Below are 25,837 nucleotides of genomic sequence, written 5' to 3'. Positions count from 1 at the left end.
AAACATTTCAAGTAAAATAACTTTCTTTGCACTGCATTCATGCTGTTCACAAAATGCAGATATGCATCTAAGCATCTCTAGGCCGAGCAATTTTATCACCTCAGCTACCTGTACAATGTCTGAGAATATTTAGTTTGATGTTTTGTTTTATTTTTTACCGTCCAATCTGTAATTCTGTCTCCTCAAATCCTTGATATGCAGAAGACACCATGTCAGAGGATTGGTTACTTTTTAAATATCCCTCCCATTTCTCAAAACTGCCATTCGTGTCCGTGGGGAATGCTTGTCCTGGTCATTGCAGACAGGGGTTGGGTTTTGGAAGATCTAAGGCTAGCCTAACATACATTCGTTATGTCTTTTTCACATATAATCTTGCAACGCTTTGGAAGTTTTAGCTTTAAAACTTTTCAGATCACTTTAAAACTGTATAACAACGATTGTTATCAGAGATCAAATTCAGCAGTATTTTGTTTTTAGAAACCGAGTGTAGAATCCAATCACAAACGGCTATGAATGAAGCGGAGCGTCGTGACGCTTTTCTCCCGCCGTCGACGTCATGACGTCATCACGTCAGCTCACGGTATCAAGACGAAGGGAAAAGCCTCGAGATGGAGGCCGTGGGTGATTTAAGGCAAACATTGACAGTCTAGACAAAAAGTTGGGAGACATTTATTTATTTTTTGTATTTTCGTAAAGAGAATACAGACGTCTCCACGAGGAAGGAGTCGTGAATTAAAACGTAGCTATATAGACTCAGTCAGCACTGGATATTTTGGGTGAGTTCTCGAGAATTGACGAGGGGCGACAACATGTCTGTAACCGGGCGCCATTTAAACACGTTGTGTGAGAACAGATACCAGGAACATGTGTGGTGTGTCGGTTCACGTCTGTGGGCAATAAACTAAATAATGATCGTACTAACGTTCACTTCAGTCTTCTGATAACAGGATTTGTTAAGTCTTGGGTCTGGGAAATCTGCCTTGGCGAGCCAGCTAGCTCGCAACCATTGTGTGCTGGATGGCTAACCTCGGTTAGCCAGTTAGCTCGGCTACCCTACGTTATATTCAGCTTGCGGTCTTCACGGCGCTTTCGTTTGTAAAATTTGTCTTTTTTTGGTATTTACGTGACGTTTGAAAACAAGTATTTAAAAAATAAAGCAATACACGCATTAAACACTTTCCCTAGCGTATGGTATCCAAAGAGGGGCAGGGGGAAACGTTTAGCTAGCGCAGCTAACCATAGCTTGTTAGCAGGCAACCGTTGCTATGCAGATTGCTAGCTGGCTAAATTAACGAGTTTTTGTTCGCTTCTAAAAATAAAGACAAATTTATCCATCAAACTAGTTTTATGGGCAGATTAGTCAGCTGGTTGGCTGCTAGTTGAAAAAAGGCCCATTCACTGAATAATAAATAGCTTTATTACCCCCGATTTTAGCCGTCAGCTACCCGACAATGCTAATTAGCTTCAGTTAGCTAGCGTCAGCTAGGTAAACTTCGTACGGGAGATTTAGCTGAACACTCGTCGCAGATAAAGTAGATGTAGCCAAAGCCGGTTACTGAATGCATCCGCAAGTCCATATAAATTCATGACTCTTGTTTTTTTATTCTGAAGGACATGCGTGAAGTTGTAGTTTGCTTCATTAAAAGTACAACACTTGTATGCAATACCAAATGAGTTAAGAGCGATAGGTGTAGCCATCTGCAACATAACTCAAAAAAACTTCCTGCTTTATGTTGGTGTAATAATGTATGAACATTTGTGCACTTCCAGCAATTAGTTGTTTGACTCGAGGAGAGATTACCCAAAGGTTTCGGGATCTTACAAGTTAGTTTTATTAAACATGGGAGTGTTGTAAAGAAGGATACATGAGTCATCTTATGGCTGTTTTAATAAAGTTATTATAAGACGAAATAAAAGTATTTCAAGCCACACATCAATTCTCTGAACACCTTTCAATTGTTAGTCATTATCTTGCTTAAACTACAATTAAAATGTGCAGTAGGGTTTCCCTTTTTTTGGTAATCAGCACTTATACAAATTGATCATATGTAAAATGTATTTACATGTACTTGCACCTATTAGATTTCCCCCCCTGTCCATTAAAGCTGGCCAGATGTGTGGCAGGATAATTTGTTTCCTTTCCAAGTAAGCTGATATCTCTCAAAATAAAGTTAGTATGCTGTATTTTCTCTTTATACATAAAAGAAAGTGGAATGTTGCATTAAACTCTGGCATTTTAGGTACACCTAACTAGTGAATGTACTGTGGATTTGATCATCCCTCTAATGCCTTCAGACTGGCAAAAGAACGTTTAATTTTTATAAGTATTTTCACATTGTATTTAACAGTAGATTAAGCATAGGGACATTTGCTCTATCTGCTATTTAAAAAAAACACATTGTGAGCTGCTGTGTCTGAACATTTTCTGCTCTTCTCTCATGGTGCACAAACTGCTGTCCTGCAGAAATAACATTCTTCCTCATACATTGATAAGGGCATTAAAGGGGTTTCCGCATTAAACATTTTAAGGCTTTCAATGGGCTAAAATGTATTGTGTATTAGGTGTTTAATAAGACAATTTTATTGTATTATGGTGTTATTTTCTTCATGAAAGTTTTTTTTAAGTTCTGTTTAAAAATCGGATGTAATCTATTGTATCATGTTTATATATTTTCTTGTCTTATGCCTACAGTCAGTTGCATTCTGTCCCCTCTTTCTTTCTGTACACTGTTAGTTTTCCTCCTTTCATTAAGTTTTTTATCTGGTTGCTTATCAAAAATTGCTTCTCATATAATTGGTTCTTCCCTTATAGATTTTAAACACATCCAAGACGTAGGTTTTACATCCTTTACCAGCTAGTCCACTATATAATTTTTTTAATAAATGTCACCAGCTGCTGTTTATAATTGTGTATTGAGGGAGGGAGGGGGGATTTGTGATTTTTAAGCTGATTAAATGTCCATGATTTGTCATGGTGCTGCACTATTGTAATTAAGTTCACCAGGTCCAGCAGTGGTACTTGATCCCAGTCTGCGGTCCTGCATGGTTTAAAGTGTAATCCCCACACATGCCCAACTGGTTCAGATTTGCTGTGCTCCGTGTGAGCTCTGCCAGATGTATTGTGAAACTGGAAAAAACAACTGTGTGCTCAGGGGCCCCAGACTGCCTACTGTTCATTCATATACCTTTTTATTTGTTCATTCGTTTGTTAATTCTAGCAAAAATGTAATGAAATGTCAGCTTTTATGCAGATGTATACATAATGCACACAACCAGGTGTGACTGTCCTCAGAAACAAAATTATAAAATCTGACAGTTGTATTAATTTGATTGGTTATTACCAATATAGGATTTTACATCAACAGGCAACAGTAGGTATTCAATTAACAAATAGAATACTGACTTCAGTAGATCAGTGGTGCTATTTTCCATGTTAAATGCTACAGTTTGTTACTTAACACACAAATATTAATGCTACTATTGTCATTGTAGACTATATAGCAAGGTAACATTGCATAGCATAACTGGAGTAGGCTAATCTCGTAATACACAAAAGATAGCACAGAGGATCATGACAGGACTTAGTTCAGTGCTCAGATTCAGCAGTGAAAACCTCAGATTCACTCTAATTGTGGTCACTCAGAGAAAGCACTCTACTGCATTGTCTAGAAGTTTGAAAAGGAGATGGCTGTGGCTTTTTTCTTATGCAACAAGTCCATCTTACTTTCATGTGCTCTACTCTGTTTATCTTGACCCCTTTACCAAAGATGTATGAACAGCATGGTTTTAGAAAGGACTTGCAGTGGTAAATACAAATTTCGTATTCTTAAATTTCCAGGTGTTGGAATGTGAATGTTTGTTCCTGCTTTGAAATCTGGGAATCCAGAGCAGGAATCTCCTGGCCTATGCGCACATGTTTAGTAACTCGAAGGCTTAAAAGCAAAACAAAACCTTTTATTTTCTTCGTGCTCTATGCCTTAGCAGCTGGAGTTGGAATGTGCCTCTGTGTGAAATGTGGCACACTGCTGTGGTCCCAGTATGCTTCAGCCCGAGTTAAAAAAAAAAAAAAAAACTGAGCCCTTATTTGCACATTTGGGTGTTTTTAAGCTGGATTTGCGTATAAAAATACCATGTATGGTTAAGTGTAATGAAGAATATGCTAAAATACTGTGAATGATGCAAGTCATACCATTCATAATGCACAAACCTCTTTGTGGTTTCCTTGCCATGATTGAAGGCCTCAAAAGACCTAGCAGCATGTTGAGTGAAATCACTGTGCCACCATTACGTGAGTCACTATAATGCCATAACCAAATTTATGAACCTTGACTATTTAAAGTACTGCTGTTCAAAAGTGAGATGAATGGGTAGTGGCACAAGATATCAAATAAGGTACTTTCCTTTATAACTGATCCGGAAAAACACTTGTGTGTTTCCTGATATTTCTTCTAACTGTCCTCGGTCCGTCTGTCTCTTGTGCATATTGAGACCTGAATGTCTCTGGTAAAAAGAAACCTGTTTGACTTGCTGTAGAGAGAGAGAGGTTGGAGAACTGGATTAGTATGCACATCAGTGAACCTTAACTGAAAACGGGTGTAACTAAATATAAAGAAATCTTTGCAGATTCTGCAACTTTGTGAACTTGCTGCTTGATTGAGTTTTGTGCTGTGTATGAATAAGCCCTAGAATTTAAGTTGCCTATATACTTTTGAAAACTTAAAGGAAAAGATAGCATATGTACTGGATAAAAGCAAAAGAGGTTTATTTATTTGAGTGGTCTCTTGACCTCTAATCTCTTGACCTCTTATTTGACTGGTGTCTTTAACCTGTGAGGTCCTTGCTATAAAATATTTGTTTTAAAATACATGCTTTACACTGTAACATTTTGTGAACCCAACATAACTGCTCCCAACACCTTGAAAAATTTGATGGTGTTTGTAAGAGAGCAACCATGGTTTTAACGTTGTAAAGCGTGCCTGGGACACAAGTAAACCGAACCAGAGACGACGGCGGCTGATCCGTCTGCTGTTCCCACAGGCTTCGCTGACCGGTCATCATGGCGACGGACATCGGCTCCCCACCCCGATTCTTTCACATGCCCCGGTTCCAGCACCAGGCGCCGCGGCAACTGTTCTACAAGAGGCCCGACTTCGCCCAGCAGCAGGCCATGCAGCAGCTCACCTTTGATGGCAAGCGCATGAGAAAAGCCGTCAACCGCAAGACCATCGACTACAACCCCTCGGTCATCAGATACCTGGAGGTACTGACAGGAAGTCCGGTGATTTAAATGACCGCTTATAAGTAAGAAACTTCGGTCATCTCCAATTGACTCGTGTGTTTTTCCGTGCAGAATCGGCTGTGGCAGCGAGATCACCGAGATTTCCGCGCCATCCAGCCAGACGCGGCATGCTTTAACGACGTGAGTGGTTCTCTTGACTCGACGTGTGATTTACCCAGAGTTCAAATGCGTCTTCTGTCCTTCCCTCGCTAATGCTGTCCCTGTCTCTCCAGCTTGTCCCCCCAGTGGGGATGCTTAGTAACCCCATGAATGCAGTCACCACCAAGTTTGTCAGGACATCCACAAATAAAGTCAAATGTCCCGTGTTTGTTGTACGGGTAAGTTTTTCACTACCAAATCTTGATTTGCATTGTGCGTTTTGAATTAGCTAAAAAATTTAAACTGCTGGATAGATGATAAAACCTTTCAAAAAAAAAAAGTCTGGATCCAAAACTAGAGAATCCACAAGATGGCGGTTATTTTGCTTTGGTAGTAAAGTTTGAGTTTTGAACCTTGACAGATTTTAGCGTCTAATCAAAACCACAAGCTGGTATGTTATCAGTTGCAAGTGAGCGTTTGAATATTACATGACACCTCGGTGCTGTATTTGACGGCTGTTCCTGAAATCTCTCGAATGAGGCTGTTGCAGTTTCCCTTCGGTGTCAAAGATACAAAAAATATATAACTTGGTCACACCATTGTTGTTGTCTGACATTGTGGATAGTGGTATTGGAGTGACTTAAGGCCTTATGTATAGGTTTATCTGACTCTTCATATTCCGTTTTTTGTTTTATTATAAATAGTGGACTCCTGAAGGCAGGCGACTTGTAACTGGTGCATCCAGTGGGGAATTTACTTTGTGGAACGGCCTTACGTTCAACTTTGAGACAATCTTACAGGTAAATGCATTTTTTTTAATCAAAGGTAAATGCAGCATATTGCCTGAAGATAACTTATAGGGCAAAATCCCTTTGCTCATCTATTTCTCTGACGTTCTTTTTCTTTTAATAGGCTCATGACAGCCCCGTCAGGGCTATGACCTGGTCTCACAACGACATGTGGATGTTGACTGCTGACCACGGAGGCTACGTCAAGTATTGGCAGTCCAACATGAACAACGTCAAGATGTTCCAGGCCCACAAGGAGGCGATTAGAGAGGCCAGGTCTATACCCAATCTACCATTTTCTGTAGTTAACCCCAGCCTGTTCCTGCCCCTGCACTGTCAGGGCCCTGTCGATAGGGGCCTCACTTCAGTGTCCTCAGTTCTTATATACTTCTTCCTGTGCTGCTCGATGTTGATGTCATTGATTATTGACACATGTATGTGTGTGCCGTTGCAACACTGCATTGATTTGTCACCTGTGGCTTATAAGTTGTGTTTTTTCTATACATGGTTTTTTACTGTGTACAGAAAAGTTATATTTTCATATTTTTTTAAATAAAGTATTAACATTTTGTATATTCTAAGGTCATTTTAAACACAGTGTAGACTGACAGACACACAGGGACAGTGTTTTTAGGAGGGTTGGTTGGGCCCTTCTGAGGATGATTGATGCTTGTCTTTGCACAGATGCACTGGTGGCCCTCTTCCACTCAAATGGTTAATTTCACACTGATTCATTATTTGGTAAACTGATGAATCCCATGGCCGTCAGAATCTGCCATGCTGAAGATGACCTATACTTAGCTTTGAATAAAGTTTACTGGCTTTAAATAAAGTTTGCAAGAATAAAGTTTACTAGAATAAAGCTTAAAACATTTTCATCCAAATGATACAACTGTCATCTGGTATCAAGTGGACATGGCCGTCACATCTTTTGAAAGCTCACCCCACAGTGACCTCCAGGGCGACATTCTGCTATTTCTCTATTTTCGCTCTTGCCATTGTGAATATAGGCCACATGGTGGGAAACTGGATGATGGAATAAAGTTGGTCTTTTTTTTTCTTCTTTTTTTTTCCTCCCCCTCTTATTCTCCCTCCTCACTCTTGGGTAACAATTGGAATGAGCTTCACATGTGAAACCAATGTGATGGCCATTTCATGATCTCAGATCTTCACGTTATATGGCTTAAGGCTGGTGTAGAAGCAATAGTTAATTTTTTTACTTCCCGTTCAAGCACTTTCAAACCTTGATGGGTTTGTGGTCAGGAAAAAATGGCTTTGTGTGTTTCTAGTGTAGACCTTTTTTATGTTGTGTGTTAACTCAAAGACTACTCTGCATAGTCATGTATCAGTATAATTTTGGAGATGCATTTGCAAGGCATAGTTGTGTAGAGATAATAAAATATTTGTTTTTGGGCATTGTTAAGAACTGCCTTGAGGGTCTTCTAGCAGAAATTGTAAAAGAACGCTTATGCCCGTCACTAGTGTCTATCTGGATGTAGAAAAGCCAGATAATGTTGGGCCATGTTTTCACATTCAAATAACATGCCAATACACACATGGATTCTCACCTAAAGGAATGCAGATACTGTGTGTTCATCTGGCTAGTAAAGTTAAAATTGGGTGTCCAGAGTCTTTTTTCCCCCCCTTATTGTGTGGGCCGACACTTTGGATACCCAGACTTTGAATTTAAAACCTCTGCTTCCTTAGTGTAGTTGTTGTATACACAGGATGGCACTGAATATCACACTTACATTTGGTGCTAAGAAAACAAGGTTATAGACTTCTGATTGTGAGAGTTAGTTGCTATGGTTGTGTCTAGATGGTTTTTTATATATATATTTTTTATTTTCGGCTTGATGAAGAATCAGTATGGTCTTATTTACGTTTATGGCAGAGTCGGTAGTGGGACACTTGAGACTGCAAGAAGGCGCAAAGACTTTTCCAGATTATCGGGGCGTCTCAAGCCCATAAAGAGCTGCTTTGTGATCCTTCATTATTGATTCTTTCCCTGCTGTGTCTTCAGTTTCTCTCCTACGGATAATAAATTTGCCACTTGCTCTGATGATGGAACTGTACGCATCTGGGACTTTCTCCGCTGCCATGAGGAAAGAATTCTAAGAGGTATGTTTATGACGGACTTGAAGACACAAACACCTTATGCCAGGAAACAGGCAACACGCTAAATTAGATGTGATACCTGGGTTTACAAACAACACCCTTTTTGTTGGCGCAGAATCTAATTGTTTTCCACCTGGTTCAATTGTGCAATTTTGTCAGCACAGAAAGAAATTAGATCGCTCAATCAAATATCTATGCGTGCTACCAGAAAATTTGAGTTTTACCCCATCTACTTTCATTATAACAATGTCATGCATCAGAATTTTCCTTGACATGCCCATCTTTTCAGAATCTTAGATTTATGGTTGCTGTAAACCAGTGTTTCTGTTCTTCTTGTCTTGTATTCCTGTTTTGACAACTTCATTCATTTTCTTAAGCAAGCTTAAAGCTCATTAGCATATTTCTGAACTCACTGGTATGTTGTGTTCTTGGCTTTGCTGAACATAAGGTGCGTCATACCTCAACCTTTATCAGATCTGACAATGCATTCATTTATGAAAGACTAAAGGATCTGGGTTTAGACTGCGTAGTAAACCGAGTAGTCCAAACGTGTAGAACATTCTGTTAATTATTCAGTTAACCAAATGCTTGTTTGGAAAGGTTCCACAGGTAAATGCTTTCCAAACTACTTTGCAGTTGAGTAAAAAAAAAAAAAACCCTGGTAAAATAAACTCTACCCATGGTGCTTACATGTCTTTTATCCTATGTCCTAAAGTAGTTTTAAGTTTCAGATATTGGTTCGATTTCTTCTATAGTTTTTAGTGTGTCAAGCAGCTTAGCACAATTCCCTCTTACTAAATGACTAAATACTTGTCTATCTGGAGTTTTTATATGATCAAAGCTTTTTTTTTTTTTCTCAAAACGGCAATGTAACCTTTTGTATGGTGTCGTTTTCATGCCAAATACTAAAAAACATTAGTTTTCTGTGAAAAAACAGGTAAAAAAAAATCAAAATGGACACTTTTAACCATTTTACATGTCTAAATGTTCGTCGTCTGAGAAACTCATGAGCACAGAAAGAATAATTTAGTGCACATATTCACGTCACTCAAATTCTTCATTCTCAAGTGCACATATTCACGTCACACTCAAACTCCTCTTTGAATTTGAGTGTGATTTATCATTCTTCGTTTACCGTGACACTAAAGCTGGGTAAATAATACCATGGAGACAGCTAAACCTGTCCTGATGTGAACAGTGACGTGAGTAGCCTAATACTCATCAAACGTGGCAAGTGGATAATGCGAATCAGTAATTGCATGCTTTTTAAAAACGTTAAGCTTGACTATTAAATTATTAAAAACTAGATCAACCCAAATTTAGCCTTTAACCTATCTAGCTCACCTGTTCATGTGCATCATCATCTGCCGTGATCTGGAGAAGGCGTTTTCATAGTTCACTGTCGGTCAAATAGTCAGGAGTCATCACCTAATAGCACGCACTGACAAACGCCCACGCGTCCATCTCCAGACTGTGGAAACCACTCCTGGGCCTGCCCCATAGCTGTCAAAAACCACCCCCATAACAAAACTCACACTAAGTTGCTGAAGAAAATGTTTGAAAACTACTATAAATTGAGAAGGGAAAAATTATCAATTTATTTTTACTTTAGATTTTTTATTTTATTATTATTTGCTTACTCATTTTGGCATGAAATGGACCCCATACCTTTTAGGAAAGATGTTCTATTGAGGAAAGAAAAAGATTCTGACAGCTGGTGATTTACAATACACATTAGCATTTTGATTTGCTACTTTATACTAGTACTACTAGTGTACTAGTATACACTACTGATCAATGGTAATTATGCAAGTACAACATTGTAAACCATTATATACAAATTGCAATACATACATTTTTTTAAATACACCTGACAAGCTATGTGGTTGAACTGTTCTGTTATACAGAATCATTCAACACATATTTAATTTGACGTACGGGTGTAGGCAAGCTAGTTCTCAAAAGCCCAGTATAATATTTTGGGTTTACCTGGATTAAATGCAAATATTAAAGTCCTATGTACCACATATGTGCTATTTCTTGTGCTGAAATAATGCCAGATTTGGGGAAATTAAGTTTGTGAAATTATCACATGCACATGTAAAATGTCTAATGTTATCCAGTTTTACTAGTATTTCTGGTTCATGCTTGTCAAAATGAACCAGTTGAATCTTCCTGCATCTTTAGTATGGCAGCATTAGCATGAAGAACACATCTACTGGTGTAGCCCAGTAGCTTTACACTGATTTACCCACCTGCTTCCTGGTGATGCAAATGTTTGCAGTTCTTTCTGTGCCATGCTGGCTGTTTGAAACAAAACAGTAGTGAAAGTGTGCAAAGATCATGGCGATCTCTGATTAGGATCACCGTGCTCCTGCCTTTCTCTTTCTGAAAGAAGCATGCGCAGGTCATTTTTTGTGAGACTTAATTATGTTTATTTTAATAGCAACTAATTTATTTTATTAGTAACTAATAAAAGTGTTAACTGACATCCGAAATGTTTGTTCGGTACCGAGACCAGTTATTCTGTTCTTACTGGTCATTTTTAAATTGAGAATACATGGTTTATTGTGACATTATTTTAAAAGGGCATACAGTGTAAAGCTCCATGCGAACACAATACATCTGTTGTGTTTTAGTTATTTGCTTATTTCAACATAAGGGACACATTTGTGTTGGATGTGTTAGTCATGACATTAGTACAGCTCCTATTTAGTATCCAGACAGAGATGATTCACTTGAGCAGAATGATACAGAACGTTTCCAGTTTGCTAAGTATGTGGTACAATGATTTTTGCATTTGTGAACTTAGGATGTCTGTGATTAGGTCATTTTACTTCACATAATTAAATAAATGCAAACAAAAGTGGTGCAAACAACATCCTTCTGGTCCAAACCAAAAGTGCCAGTAGTGCCCTCTGGTGGAGAATTTCTGCTAAATGTGAGTGAGTTACAATCCAGGTCCATGAGTAGGTTTTCTAAACCTAGGTTTTACATACCTATAGTGATGTAAATATATTAGTCACTACTACATTAGTTAGTCACTGTTATATTCGACCTTAATTCTGCTTTGGACTGGAATTTTGAAACCTATCACACACAGCTTTCCATTGAAAAGTCCTTTATCATCTCATGTTTTGACGTTAATAGTGCTGCCATGGTTGTCATTTCTGAATTAGGTTGCATTCATACACTGACATCAAAAACTAAAACGTGCACTTGCCAGATTAAAGCAAAATGAATGAATACTGATGTTAAAAAAAAAAAAAAAAAGTGTGGGGAGGAGGGTATTCTCACAGATGTGTAGAGTGAAACCCTTTTACTTTGCATATCACAAGTCCTTTTCACAGTTGAGCTTCCCATAAAAAAACTTTAACTGTAATGCATGAAAACCTTTTACATTTGACATCTGTTTGTCATCTATCTGTTTTTTATCTCTTTTATTTTTGTATGTTTCCAGAGGTCTTAAATTTTAACCTCATTACCAAGTCATTACTCTGTAATACAAGCATGGGATGGTCCCTGTCCCTGCGTTTTGTTCATAAAGTCTATATGTAATTACTTAGCAAGTATTTGGTAATTGTTAGCAATTGCTTCAGGTGTCTGGCTTTTCAGTTAATGTGTTCTGGCAAAAACCGTTGCTACTTTAATCTCAATTCTGATTTCAACCAATCACTGTGAACCATGTTAGTCAGGATGAACCATTTTATTGGTTCATTTGTCAACAAGGCCAATGCATGACTTTCAGTTTAGCTGGCCTAAACTACTGTTCTATCTGGTGTTTCTGAATTTGTCATGACGCATTCGGTAGTGTTGGGGCCAGAGAACTATTTACTATGCAACGCTAAGATGTCACATCCTTAGTGGGTGTAATCAGTGCATGGTCAGTTATGATAATTATGATCAGTGCTGTTGCATCAACATGAATAATAAAGGAATAACAGACCACCGTCATAAAGCCGTTGCATGCTAGTGTTTTATACTTAATACATGGTGCTTATTATAAATAAATATGAATGTTAGAGGAGTATAATTCACCCAATATGCAGCATTTATGTTCTCTATTCAAAAAATACATAAAGTTATGATTTATGTTTTTTTATTTTATGATGGCTGGGTATAGAACACGTGCATCTTCATAACAGAAGAGTCAGCGGCTACATTTTAAGCATCATTGACGTACATGTGTAAGAGAATGTAGGATCTAGATGGGGTTAATGCATGAGGGTTCAATGACTGCAAACAAGGAGATATTACTCTGACTCAGGAGTTCTCACATTTACCTATCGGAAGAAAGAAATATATATATATATATATATATATTTAATTTTTGTTATGCATCCTGTCACAGTAAAATTGGGCTTTCATTTCTGTTGATTACCATGGGATGGTTTTCCCTGGCTGTAAAGTGGTTATATCATCACCATTCAGACCCTCCTTTTATGTTGTAGACTGATTTACCTAATGTTCCTTTCAGTGGTGCCAGCTGCTCCACTGAAATACTGTGCTTTGACTAACAGTGGTGGTGTGCTGACAGGGGCCAAATAAATCCGCCTGATCTATCATGTACTGTGAACAAGTCATGTTACTCAATAAGGAATGTTAAGAGAACCTCAGTAGAGCTTTGTCATGTTGGCAAAACTTTCCTCTGATGTTCTGGCTTGTTTGTAAGCTTAACAGCGGAATGATTGGTGAAGCAACATTTGGTTGCTTGGTTTTTTTTTTTTTTTTGTGTGTGTGTGTGTGTTTTGTAAACCTATGCGATAAATTTTAATTTGTAGGTTTAAAGCTTTATAAAAAAAAGTTACTATTCTTGCTGAGCTCCTAAAACTGATTTGTTGTTGTGATTCTACTTAATCCTCCACAGTTGACCACACTTCTATAAGTTACTACACCTGTCATTGACACTGTTTCATCTCACACAAACACTTACAGAAGCACATTCCATCCGCACGTATTCCTTAATCTGTGAAAAACATTAAAACAGGCTAAAATATATAGGCTACTTCCATCACTAAGATATTTAATATTTTGTTTGCCAAAAGAGTTTTGTTCTAAGAGTCATTCAACCAGACAACAAAGCCCTTTATGCTGACTGCACGCTTTGTGCCGTTTGCTGTCCAGGCCACGGAGCTGATGTGAAGTGTGTCGACTGGCATCCCACCAAAGGCCTGGTGGTGTCGGGTAGCAAAGACAGCCAGCAGCCTATCAAGTTCTGGGACCCAAAGACAGGCCAGAGTCTGGCAACACTGTAAGTCCGCCCTGACACTTGCTTTTGGCTCTCCGGTATCGAAGGGCTTAAATTACAAGTCTGGGTGGAAATCGAGCACTTAGTCTGCAGTGCGGAACAGGCCCAGACTTTGATGTGTGATTTAATGCTGCAGAGAGTAGCGCAGTGTTTTTCTGTATTTTTTATTTATATATATTCCAATAGATCGATTATTGTTTTGCATTAGTTAATTGCACCATTATAAGCTGTATGGGTGATGAACTATGAACAGGTGCACTTTAGTCGCAGTGAAACTAAAGTGATATCTTCAGTCCTTCACCTCGGTTTCTTTTCTTACCCAGGCATGCCCATAAAAACACAGTCATGGAGGTGAAGTGGAATCTCAATGGCAATTGGCTGCTGACGGCGTCACGTGACCATTTGTGCAAACTGTTTGACATCCGTAACCTAAAGGAAGAGCTGCAGGTGTTCAGGGGTCATAAGAAGGAAGCGACAGGTATAACGCCCGAACTCGACCGTTCTCGCGACTCCTGTGTGCGTGTGCCCGGGCGCGGTTGTCTTACGTGATGCTGTTCTTCGTCGTAGCCGTCGCCTGGCACCCTGTTCACGAGGGCCTTTTCGCAAGTGGAGGTTCCGATGGGTCTCTGCTGTTCTGGCATGCAGGGTGAGAACTCCTGACGCACATCTACACTCTCCTTATCTCACGGTCGTTAGTCGTGCACAAATTTACAGGGGGATGTCATTGTGCTACATTGTGACATCTTCGTTAGTGCAGTCGTATTTTTAGTACGGCTCATAATCGATAATCGCCCGTTGTTTCAAATATCGTAGCAATGTGCAAAACATTTTTTTTTTCCTCAGGGTGGAGAAGGAGGTGGGCGGCATGGAGATGGCCCATGAGGGGATGATCTGGAGCTTAGCTTGGCACCCTCTGGGCCATATCTTGTGCTCAGGGTCCAATGACCACACAAGGTATGTGTGCAGGCGTGTGTGTTTTAAACATACAGCCAGTGTTGATGTCATTAAAATTGATGCAGTCCTAGCACTTTTGAGCTCTGCTTCTAACATCACTCTACGTGTGTTCAGCAAATTTTGGACCAGGAACCGACCGGGCGACAAAATGCGCGACCGCTACAACCTGAACCTGCTCCCGGGAATGTCGGAGGACGGCGTGGAGTACGGTGAGTGAGGCAGGACCGCGCCTGCAGGTCTGGACGGAGAACGCAGCGTTTCTCGCTCTGCCCTAAGTACCCTGTCGTGTTTCCAGATGACATGGAGCCCAACAGCATTGCGTCCATTCCTGGTATGGGGATCCCGGAGCAGCTGAAAGCAGCCATGGAGCAGGAGCAGACCAGTGAGGACCCTTCATAGACAACCCAGCACCCATTAACAATAATAATAAACCTTGACAGCCTACTGTAGAGGATGACTTGGTCTCCCCAGTAAAAAAAAAAATTATGAAGTTGGTGCAGCAGTCTCCTCATGGCTAAGAAATAAAACATCGCACAAACACTGAAGCACGTGGGTGCTAAGCTACACTACCAGTGGGTTTTTTGAGTGTATTTTGAAAGAAAATTTAAATTTCTACAATTTTGAGCCCCATTATAAGGTACCCCTATACGGTTTTCTCGTGGATTTTTGCTTTTTGATAGCAATTTATCGTAATTATGGAAGAATGAGGTATAGGATAAGTTAGAAGACTATCCAGTGCCGGTTAAATGAGTCCTTCTAATAGGGCGCCATCATGTGGACTCTGTGAACAGGTAAAGAGACGGCACCAGAGGCCGAGATGAGCATCCCAGGCCTTGACTGGGGGATGGACGAGGTTATGCAAAAGGAGCTGAAGAAGCCTCCCACCAAGAAGGTTCCCTACGCAAAACCAATCCCTGCACAGTTCCAGCAGGCAAGTGCGACTCGGGGGCGTGTGTGCTAAAGACCTGGTGGTCGGTTATCGTGTGAGGGACGTGAGGATTGACACCTGCAGCTTTTGGTGTTTCAGGCCTGGGCAGAGAACAAAGTGCCGACCATGGCTCCAGGTGAGATGCCCACAGAGGGCAAGGACGAGAAGAAGGTGGACGGCAAGAAGAAGACGCAGGCGGAGATCGAGCAGGAGATGGCGGCCCTGCAGTACACAAACCCCATGCTGTTGGAAGTGAGTAAATGCACGTGTGGAAGCCTGGGTTTTCTCTAATCTCCTCCTTAGCCATCGGTTCAGTTTTAACAGAGGCAGGCTGAACATTTGGGCTGGTACAAGGGTGTCTGTTTCTGTCGGTGATGTGTGATTTTTGTTTCCTGTCTTTGTGCAGCAACTGAAGATCGAGCGAATGGCTCAGCTTCAAGAGCAGGGCATGCCACCGCCTGGAGGTCAGCCAGGGGCCATGCCACCCTTTCCTGGGCAGGGGGGCCCAATGGCCCCGCCTACACAAGGTTTCCCACAGTCCCTGCCACCCCAGCAAATGCCCCACAACATGCCTCCTATGGGTGGAATGCCTGGTCCGTTCATGCCTCCCGGCCAAATGGGACCACCTGGGCCTCCGCCTCACCAGGGCCCTCCTCCACAAGGCATGATGGGACCCCCGGATCTTCACGGACCCCCGCGCCACCCAGGCTCCCACAGGAACATGGGTCCCCAAGGCCCTCATGGCATGCCACCAGGACCCAGGGGTATACAAGGGCCTCCTCCCGGAGGGATGCCCGCCGGACCCGGTGGGCCGACGGGCGGCATGATGGGCCCGCCGCCTCGCGGCCAAGGGCCCTCACAAGGAGGCATGATGCATCAAGACATGCGAGGCCCCGCACCCCACGGCAGCATGATGGGCCCTCAGGGACCCATGCCAGGAGGTATGATGGGACCTCCGCCCAGAACTCACGGCATGGGGAACATGCACGGGATGGGTCCCCCCCCAGGAGGGATGCACGGACCTCCAAACAGCATGCAGGGACCTCCTCCGTACATGCAGCAAGGGAAGCCGCCCCACATGAGTGACGGAGGCAGAGGGCAGTTCAACCAGGTGACGTAGGAGCAAAAATGTTGGAGCTTTTTTTTTTTTTTTTTTTTTTTTTTTTTTTGTTAAGACCATTTAAAAGACTGAAAAATTAAATCCTAATCCAAATCTCCTTCATGCCCTCTAGGGACAGAATTCTGGCCCCCAGTCAATGATGCACGCTATGGGCCAGCAAGGACCAAGCAGCAAAGGTACAACTAAGTGAACATGTTTGTTTTGTCATTAATAAACGTGACCAGCAGTGGGTAGACGACCAGATGAAAATGAAATAATTATTGACCTTAAATATCAAATATTTTGTAAAAATTATGGTTAACCCTGTAGATTTAGGAACTGAGGTGATCTGAGCTAAATGGATTTAGTATGTGTTGTCCTTGACTCTTACTTCGGTCTCTGGTTTGGTTAAGATGGGCCTCGTGGGCCTCCCAACCACCATATGGGACCTCCGCCTGACCGCCAGGGTCCTGGGGGTCCAGGTGGACCAGGCCAGGGCTCAGATGGAAGTGGTCAGTACTGGGGGGAAGACGGGGGCTTCCAGGAGGGTTGGAGAAGAGGCCCTGGGGGACCAGGGCAGGATTATCACGGGGATCCCAGAAGTCACAGAGGAAGCTCAGGAGGGCAGTGGGAGAACCAGGAGCGGTTCCCTCCTCACGACGGGGAATACGGCGGACATGACAGGTGCACATCACACACCAGAACAGTTCCCAGTACTTCTGAGGGATGGATGTTATTGCTATTGGTTTGTTTCAGATAAGAGCTTTTCAGGTTCTTGAATACAGTTTCGTTTAAGCTAGCAGAAATGCGGATGTGAGGAGAGGTTGGGGCCCGTTTGATGAATAGCTGGTTTTCCTTTAAGGTACGATGGATATGAGGGGGAGGAGTTTGATCAAAGGCAGAGGCGACCACCACATTCAGATGACTCGTAAGTACATCACACACTGTACACACACTCTGACTGCTTTACAATGGCGAGTGAATCAGCAGAGATATGCAAAGCTGTACAGTAAAAATAAATGTGCATGCTGGGCCTTCTAAGTGGAGTCTGTTGCTCTGGCTTCATGGACGCACGAGTCCGAGCACTGACCATGTGACAGCCATCCATTCCTCCGTGTCAGAGAGCGAATTGGTGCTGCTGTTTGGTTAGTGGGTGGGGCAACACTAGCTAATCTTGGGTGTGTAGGCCTGTCACGATAACAAAATTTTCATAACGATATATTGTCCCAGAAATTATCGCGATAAACGATAATATCGCAGTGGCTCCGCCCGTGCGCGAGGGCGTCGCGCGCTGTCGATTCGCGAGGTTGTGCACCTCTCAAATTTTGTTACTTCGCGTGCGCCGCGCCTCAGCGCAATGAACAAAGTCATGTTTGCAGGATTCATACACGTTTAAAAGGTGGAATTCAAGCACTTGTACGTCACTTTAAAGGTCCATTTCAATAATACCCAGCACGTTAAACGTAATTAAGTTAAATCTTTATATATATACTCGAAATAATTCGCTTTTTATCACATTATTTAATGGATGTTTATTTTCAAAACGCCCAATCTTAACGTCTTCACGTTCTCTCATGTTTCGTCCTCGAATTACAAAAGGCTCGTATTTGTTAACGTAATACAAGAGAACCGTTCAGTCAGACAGATATTTGTTGTGAAACGAACAAATTTCAGCACTTTTCAAACCTGAAACACAAAAGCAACATTAAAGTTCGTCAGGTAAATGTTCATTCCCCCGTTTTTGAGGGGTGTTTCTTATACTACCACATATCGTTTCGAACAACACTGCAAAGAAAAGCAAGTATAAACGCTACCACCGTTCGCGGAGGTAGGCGGAGTCGCTCGCTACGGTCACTATAATAAACAACCACTAAATAATGTGATAAAAAGTGAATTGTTTCGAATCATTTCGAGTCCTATTAGCCTCAAATACGTTCGCGAACACATCTCCACGTGTGTGTGTGTGTGTGTGGAGGCACTGTTATTGAAGCATGCGCTCTCCGTGTACTGCACTCATTTCCTAACCTGTAGATGTCACTCTCTGATCACAGATTCGTCTTCCCTTAAGGGGGGAGGGTGCGAGAGAGCAGCACTACGTGCCTTTCTGAAATCTAACGTAGTTGCGGTTTACTCTCGTGTAAACAAATGTGCGCGGAAACCCAATGACCAATTATCGACATCAGCAAAAATTATCGCGGTAAAAAAAATTATCGTACAATAAGTCGATAATGTAATTATCGCGACAGGTCTATGGGTGTGTGTTCTCATGATTGTTGTTGAGGGCTTTTGGCACTTTCCTTCAGGAGCATTTAGCTGCTCTCTGTAGCATGTACAGGTGATGTAGGGATTTGCATCATGCGTTTCATAGCTGGTACATGCTCCCTGTACCCTACACAACTGTGAGTTGTGGTCTTACAGGAGAGCTAGCTAACTGCTTGGTGTAAATTGGCAGAACACCTAGAGCTGAGAGAAATAAAAGAAATGGAAAACCACCACGTTATGCCTCCACTATATTGAACTGCGAATGTAGGCTCGGGTTTGATGGCATGTTGTTTGTAGTTACAGGAGGGGTGCACCTAGTGGCCGCGGAGGTAGAGGGAGCTTCCAGGACGAGTACGGAGGAGACGAGAGCTTCGACTCCCAGGACGAGATGTCCCAAGGCTGGGGGGGCGGAGGCCGAGGACGGCCGCGCGGAGGTCCGCCACGCGGGGGTCAGTCTCACCTTCGGACATCCTTCCAATTCTACACACCAAAAATCCATCCGGTCAGCTTGAGGTGCCATGTTTGAACATGTCATCTTCTCTTAGGTGGTGTAGGAAGAAAGGGGCTTCTGCCAACTCCCGATGAGTATCCCCCTCACTACGAAGGAGGAAGGAACCAGGAGGGTTGGGAGGGAGGGCGAGACCCAGGTAGAACAAATGAAGTGGCAGGACGGGGCTGGAAGGGTTGGATAATGTCCCTATGGTAGTGGAGACAGGGTGAATTATCTACAGTGCAGGAGAGCTAGAGTCCAGCACAGCTTGCCCTGTTCATCACATACCTTAAACGCATGAACTGAGTGTAGGCAGATACGTTAGAGTGGGGGGCTACACACCAGTCCTCCTCTAGAACCAGTCAGACGTCCCAGCCTCAGCCAGCGGAGAAATGAGTGTGGCTTGCTCGTTTGTCGTCGTTGCGTGTCATTAGCTCTAAGCTCGTTCGTGCTAACGCTAATTCACGTGCGCAGGTCACGAAGTTTATCGGGACGGGCAGCGAGGGGAGCACGGCATGCACGATAGTCCGTCTCCGGCCAGCAGAGAGCGCTCCTCTTCTCTCCAGGGCATGGACATGGCCTCGCTGCCTCCTCGCAAGCGGCCCTGGCACGACGGCCCCGGTACCGGAGACATGGACTCACCCGGTGGTGGACCTGATGACAGAGGGACAGGTGAACCAGAAAGATTTAGAGTGCTCTCTATTTATGCAAAGCCGTCGTATTACACACAACACCTATACGTAATTAACTTTAGAAAAGACGATCCAAAAAACCACAGTGTGCGATACTGAATGTGTTAAGATTTTATTCAACTTTAAATGTTTCATCGTTCTTCGTCGGGTTATTTTAACACTTTTCTATTTCTCTTCCTCCTCCCAGGCCGGCCTTCCCCACGAGAGGACGGTGGCTACGGCCCCCCGTCCAGGGGAGGTAGAGGGGGTTGGGGTCGTGGTGGACCCCCTAACGCAGGAGGTGCAGGCGCCAACGCTGGCCCAACGACTAGGCGAGGAGCTGCCCGTGGTGCGCTGAGGGGGGGCCGTGGACGGTAGAAGTTAAATCCACATTCCCCTCAGGACAGTAGTGGGCACTGTGGACTACATGGAGGACATAGACCTAAACAGCTACATACAGCTGCTCCGTGAGCTCTGGCTTCTCAGTGGATTTTGGTAAATAAATGTTTTTGCCCACAACTATTTGGACTGTACAGCCATTTTGGGTCCTCCCTTTCTGATTGGCCCCCCGAGGTATCTGTGACTCCACCTCTTGGTGCTGACTGGACGCGTAGACAATAATGGGAGTGTATAATTGGTCGAGGCCTGCAAGCTCTGGTTTGGCTTTTTTTTCTCAGCCATTATTGCTCAAGCTGACTGGATGGATTCAATCTAGGACACTTTGTGCATCACTGACAAGACTAGTTCGATCGATGCTTCCCCAAATGTTGCTCCTGTTTAAAATACTCTCATCTGTCTCAACTGGACTCCTGTGGGGTCAAAGCTTCAATGAGGATGTAAGTGGGGGGGGGGGGGGGGGGGGGCGCCTATGTGCACTACTGTCCTTAGAACCGCCCATCTCCCAGTCCAGCCAATAGAATAAAGGAACACCGGACATTTTAGTTTGCTCCTCCAAGTGCTCAGTTCCTCCTGATGGATTTAATTTTATGTAAAATAATGGAGAAGATCATTCTGTAACATTACCAGGCAAGACCTGAGGCTGCCAACTTTGTTTCAATGTGTACAGTTTGTCAAAAGGTTATCGTATTGTTTTTGTCTGTTTTTTTGTATGAGATTACAATAGAAGTTGTGCAAGATTTATATCAAATCATCGGTTCTGTCGTTTCTTTGGTTTCACACATTTCTCCCCAGTGGTTCTCAGCAAAGCTTGGAACATTTACATTACTATTTTGCCAATCTCTGAAGTTTCATGATGAATAAAATGATCCATTAGTTGCTATTAGATCCACAGTAAATAATTCACCCAAATTACAAAGTGGGTCATCTAATTTAGTTTTCTTATACTACACAGTTTAAATCAAACTGTCATGTAGAATGTAAAATAGTCATGTAGAATATTGTAGACCGTGTAGAATTTATATAGATAAGGAAACATCCAGTATTATATGGAAAATTCTCTGGTCTTGCCTAATTCTGACTTCCTAATATTGGTCAAAAGGCCATTTGGCTTCTTCATGCCAATCTCCTATTTATTAGGGTCTGGATCAACACTCACGCCCTCTTGCTGAGGGGCTCTTTATACAGGGCTATTAGTCTATTTTTATTATATTTCATATTCTTTACACTAGGCTGAACGTTTATGCTTTGCACATTAGGTTTGACAATTTCTAAATGATTTCATAAATAACTCCATTCTGTGTGATGGCCACATGAGCAGGTATGTTATGTTTGGGTGATCTACCACACCGTTGAGACCACATATATGGACAGGCACTCCCACTGACCCTCTACCTGCATACGTAGCCCCGTTTGCCATTCAGCCTTTGGGATCCAGTGCATATATTTGAGTTTCTGCTATGCAAACACTAATAATACATCAGTCATCAAACACAAGAGTCAGGACTGATGGGCTATATCAGAGAAATGGCCCCCCGAACTTGGACCGACATTCATTGTCTGATTGTTAGCTTAATTTGTCTTCACAAAAAGAAAACTTGACTACTTTGCTTTCTTACATTTACATGGGCCTGAAGTGTGTATTTCAATATTCCTGCAGTTCTCTTATTGTACACATTTCCCCCCCCAATGAAAAACATTCCCAAACAACTGTTTGTTAGTCCACATAGATGTATAATGAACTCCATGGTACACGTAGCCTCCATTCAACAGCATGTCATGGTAAGATGAGTCTGGCACATTAAGGTCCGTTATTTATTTACAAAAGGTAAAAATGCAAAATCATTTGCAGTTTTGTAGTTCATCAACACGACTTGGTCCTTTTCATTCCGTCCCTGGATTAATGTGGCGATCATCCCACTTAGTTGCACTTGATGTACAGTAGTTCCCATCACATTTATCACTAGTCACTCATCCAGGATTAAACACCACCCGTTAATCCGTGTACAGCCGCTCAGATCGGCATGGTCTTGCCGGTCACGGTCCTCTTGATGGCCGATGCGGCCATTCCTCCAACAAACCTCATCCCCGCGCTCCCTCCGGGCATCAAGGCCACGATGTAGCCCACGATGGCGGCGACCTGGAGGAGCGCGCCCAGCGCGGTGAGCAGCGTGCTGTGCAGACTCAGGGCCGCGTACAGGGTCCCTCCCAGCGAGCACAGGTACACCACCGCGCCCGGGGTCGGCGTGGACACCAGCTTGCTGGGACCCCGAAGGACCGCCGCGCCGAGCAGCGCGAACAGGGACCCGAGGGACCACAACAGGGCGAATTTACGGGCCTTCAGCAGCAGCAACGGGGCGTACAGAGCCGACAGGCCGAAGCATATGGCCGAGAACAAGATGCAGGTACCGCAAGCGACGAGACGCTGCGAGCGACTCATGCCCGGCAAACACGGGTCAGGTTCGGCGGACCACGGCCAGGAAAAGCCGCTGCTCGATCCCGGGCCTGCTGAACCTCCGCGGCTGTTTGGTCCAGTGAACGGACTGGACCATCTCCCGAACCAGCTCCCTGAGACGATGGTGGGTTCGTCGACGTTTATCGTCGTGCTGGAGCCGGACTGCGATATCGTCTTGGCGCCGCTTTTAGACTGAGCTAAATATTCCTGCAGTTGTCGGTTTAATTCGGCCATGGCTGCGTAAGGTGACGGGGTTTGTTGTTGGCAGGAAGTAGCGCGTCAGAGACACGTGACAACACAAGCGAGCTGCTCTGGGATGTGCGGCTCAATTATATCTCAATTATATCTCATTTATATATATCTCATTTATATATATCTCATTTATGTCTCATTTATATCTCAATTATATCTGCACCTGCTCCTCGATTGCACGTTGTAAATACATCCTTGTTTGTGTGCATATGAATTTTCCTTTGACTTCATGATCAAATTTGTGGTAAGTTTTTTTGGCGACCAGAATCAGAAGTACGATATCGTAAGATAGACACTTCGGCTCCAGTTTATAATATGTTTGTGGGTTAAATAAAATGAAGGTTTCCCCATGGAAATCAGTAGGACAAATGGTAAACAGCCCTTTGTATTAAGGAATGAACATTTGCTACTATGTATGTAATAGCCTAATATATTAAATATTTTGCTAACATCTACAATCATAAAATTATAATACATTATATGTGAGAGACTCATACATATGATCGGAGTCTAGTGTACATCCGATGTGTACGAGAAGACGAGACCTTCAGCAAAGGACGCAGCATTATATTTCATTGCAGGATGATCCGGTATTCATAGGATCAAACACCACCTTAAACTATCGTTCTATGTTCAGAGAGTAGTTGTCAACATCTGACAAACGTTTAAGAGCATGGATATACCTATAGGTTTGTTTATTTATTTTTATCTAGATCCAAATGATAAGAGTTTATCTGGAGATTTTCCTGAGTCCACAGCTGCTGTGAGAATCTAAAATTAATCTCTCCCTCCATTGGTCAACAATTCCTAGAGCCTATTTATGGTTTGTGGGTGCCAACACGGGTTCTGTTAACGGTGGAACACAGTTAACTTGGGAGAGACAGAGACCACAGCAAGGGACCAGGTCAGTCAAGCCAGTACAAATTATTGTACACATGTCAGACGTAATCCTTTACATTTGATAAACATTAAATGCTTATGTCATAATAGACAAATAAAAGAAATATAACGTGAATTGGCATTTAAATTGTATCTCACATGCCATGTAAATAACATAAGAGATGCAATTAAATGCTTACACAAGAGCATGTGTTTTTATGGCAGGGATGGAGGGAGGAAATTTGTTCTGGGTTATAATATTAAGTTAAAAAATGAAGTCATGCTTCATGGTGCACATGTTAAGCAATGGATATTTAAAAAGCATAATTGATCGTCAACTAAGTCAAGCTGTTTACTCTATTTTGTGTCGGCAGCCCCATGTCTATGTCCCAGATCACCCCGACCCTTTTCCTGAGCGGTGCCGATGCTCCTCTTAACCACGCACTCGTGGCCCGCAAGGGCATCACTCTCATCGTCAACGCCACCCTGTCCCACAGCTGCCCTAGGTACCCGGGCGTGGAGTGCCTGCGCGTCGCAGTGCCGGACCTGCCCAGCGCGCACCTCGGCGGGCACTTCGACCGGGTGGCCGCCCGCATCCACAACAACCGGGCGGGCGGGACCCTGGTGCACTGTGCGGCGGGCATGAGCCGCTCGCCCGCCCTGATCATGGCCTACCTCATGAAGTACAGGGGCACCACCCTCCAGGAGGCGCACAGCTGGGTGCGCAGGAGCCGACCCTGCGTCTGCATCAACGCAGGCTTCTGGGAGCAGCTCCTGACCTACGAGAAAAAGCTGTACGGGAGAAATACGGTGAAGCTGGCCGTGCCACTGGAAACACCGCCTCAGCCGATAACGCCCAGAATGCCTCGCAGACAAAGTCTGAGACAGTGCCCCGCGTCTCCCAGGCTGAACGGGTTCCGACGGTATATTTCTTTCATGCCTTAAAGTGCCAAGCAAATTTCTCTCTCTCTCTCTCTCCCCGGAACAAGATGAAAAATTGCCGTATTTTTGTCACTAGTTCTGAGAACGAACCGACAATACTGATTTTGTCTTCCAGTACTGACTGGTACTGATTCATAATGCTGATGTTGTTGACATGTGGGACTCCAGCTCACCAGATATCAGCAGAGCACCTCGATCGGTTAGTTTCCCCATCAGTATATTTGTTTTGACCTTGACAATATGGTATAAACTGGCTTATGTGTTTTTCAGGATTTTTTTTTAACATTCGTTGTTTATAACTGCCTGAAGTCCAGGTTATAATAAAATGGGGAAATGACACAAGTACTGTGCTATATCATTTTGGACAACAGGGGGCACTGTGGGAACATCAGCCAAAAACCGACATGCAGGTACGTACAGGCATATTGGGACTCAGTCGATCCAGCAAGATAAGAATGTATTGGAATATCTCTGGCAAGACAGCCCACATGCTCCCTAATAACAGCTGTGCTTTATGTGTGATTCAGAACTCACAGCAAACGCATTTAAGGCCTTCAGACAACAACTCAGGGCATTTTCTCCTCGTAACTCCCGAGTTTGCCTGTTTCAGCATCTCCACCACACTGTTTATGTGAGACAGGTTACATATTTTCAGTGACAAGCTTAACATTATGTTCTTAATGACACTTTCAAGTAGTCGTTTTTATTAACTGGTCTGGTTTGGAAGAAGGGACACTTAATTTTTTCATATTATATAGTATTATTTATGCACACGAATGAAGAAAAGTAAATTGAAAGTGTTTATTTGAAAAAGGCGCACTTTATATGTAATATCTTTAGTCTGCTCGTCTGAAGTGTTTTCACAGTAATAAGAAAAACACATCTGTCACAGCTGGTTTGTTTTTGTTGTTTATCATAGAAATATTTGCAGTAGATATTACAAATATACATTTGGCTATAATATGATGTTAAAATTTT

At 42.9% G+C, this 25,837-nt stretch overlaps 4 protein-coding genes across 11 annotated transcripts in view; 2 read left to right on the top strand and 2 right to left on the bottom strand.

Moving 5' to 3' along the window:
- The window catches only part of dusp28 (dual specificity phosphatase 28), a 13,639-nt gene extending 3,900 nt beyond the window's left edge, over positions 1-9,739 (bottom strand). For 2 of the 4 annotated variants that reach the window (XM_076981840.1, XM_076981843.1), the window contains exon 1: positions 159-570. The gene's annotated coding sequence lies outside the window, so the exon portion shown is untranslated. Of the gene's footprint in view, positions 1-158; positions 571-9,627 lie in introns of those variants that run through there. The other 2 variants (XM_076981837.1, XM_076981842.1) reach the window with 2 other exon arrangements.
- wdr33 (WD repeat domain 33) lies at positions 595-21,082 on the top strand. Of its 2 annotated transcripts, XM_076981830.1 has the most exons (23): positions 595-776; positions 5,038-5,260; positions 5,351-5,419; positions 5,512-5,616; positions 6,082-6,177; positions 6,290-6,441; positions 8,189-8,286; positions 13,408-13,534; positions 13,855-14,009; positions 14,099-14,177; positions 14,375-14,485; positions 14,600-14,694; positions 14,781-14,867; positions 15,277-15,416; positions 15,513-15,665; positions 15,820-16,524; positions 16,646-16,709; positions 16,926-17,196; positions 17,375-17,440; positions 19,072-19,223; positions 19,320-19,421; positions 19,739-19,936; positions 20,144-21,082. In XM_076981830.1, the coding sequence occupies exons 2-23, from the start codon at positions 5,057-5,059 to the stop codon at positions 20,311-20,313; spliced, it is 3,399 nt and encodes a 1,132-aa protein (XP_076837945.1). In that variant the 5' UTR covers positions 595-776; positions 5,038-5,056; the 3' UTR covers positions 20,314-21,082. The 2 variants fall into 2 exon arrangements, with proteins under 2 accessions (XP_076837945.1, XP_076837946.1); XM_076981831.1 differs by lacking the exon at positions 19,320-19,421.
- On the bottom strand, positions 20,456-23,083 carry sft2d3 (SFT2 domain containing 3). The gene has a single exon (XM_076981833.1). The coding sequence runs from the start codon at positions 23,018-23,020 to the stop codon at positions 22,346-22,348; it is 675 nt and encodes a 224-aa protein (XP_076837948.1). The 5' UTR covers positions 23,021-23,083; the 3' UTR covers positions 20,456-22,345.
- On the top strand, positions 23,063-25,837 carry LOC143483106 (dual specificity protein phosphatase 14). 4 transcript variants are annotated; one of them, XR_013122384.1, is made up of 4 exons: positions 23,063-23,942; positions 24,292-24,840; positions 24,975-25,058; positions 25,231-25,837. XR_013122384.1 is itself a non-coding variant. In XM_076981836.1 (3 exons), the coding sequence occupies exons 2-3, from the start codon at positions 24,296-24,298 to the stop codon at positions 24,988-24,990; spliced, it is 561 nt and encodes a 186-aa protein (XP_076837951.1). In that variant the 5' UTR covers positions 23,063-23,942; positions 24,292-24,295; the 3' UTR covers positions 24,991-25,218. The 4 variants fall into 4 exon arrangements, 2 of the variants coding, with proteins under 2 accessions (XP_076837951.1, XP_076837950.1); XR_013122383.1 differs by having other exon boundaries at positions 24,292-25,058; XM_076981836.1 differs by lacking the exon at positions 25,231-25,837 and having other exon boundaries at positions 24,975-25,218.

Source organism: Brachyhypopomus gauderio, chromosome 19, assembly GCF_052324685.1.
Source record: "Brachyhypopomus gauderio isolate BG-103 chromosome 19, BGAUD_0.2, whole genome shotgun sequence".
NCBI classification, from domain to species: Eukaryota; Metazoa; Chordata; class Actinopteri; order Gymnotiformes; family Hypopomidae; genus Brachyhypopomus; species Brachyhypopomus gauderio.
The sequence above is the reverse complement of the archived record's forward strand: the minus strand, read 5'-3'. Positions and strand labels throughout refer to the sequence as shown.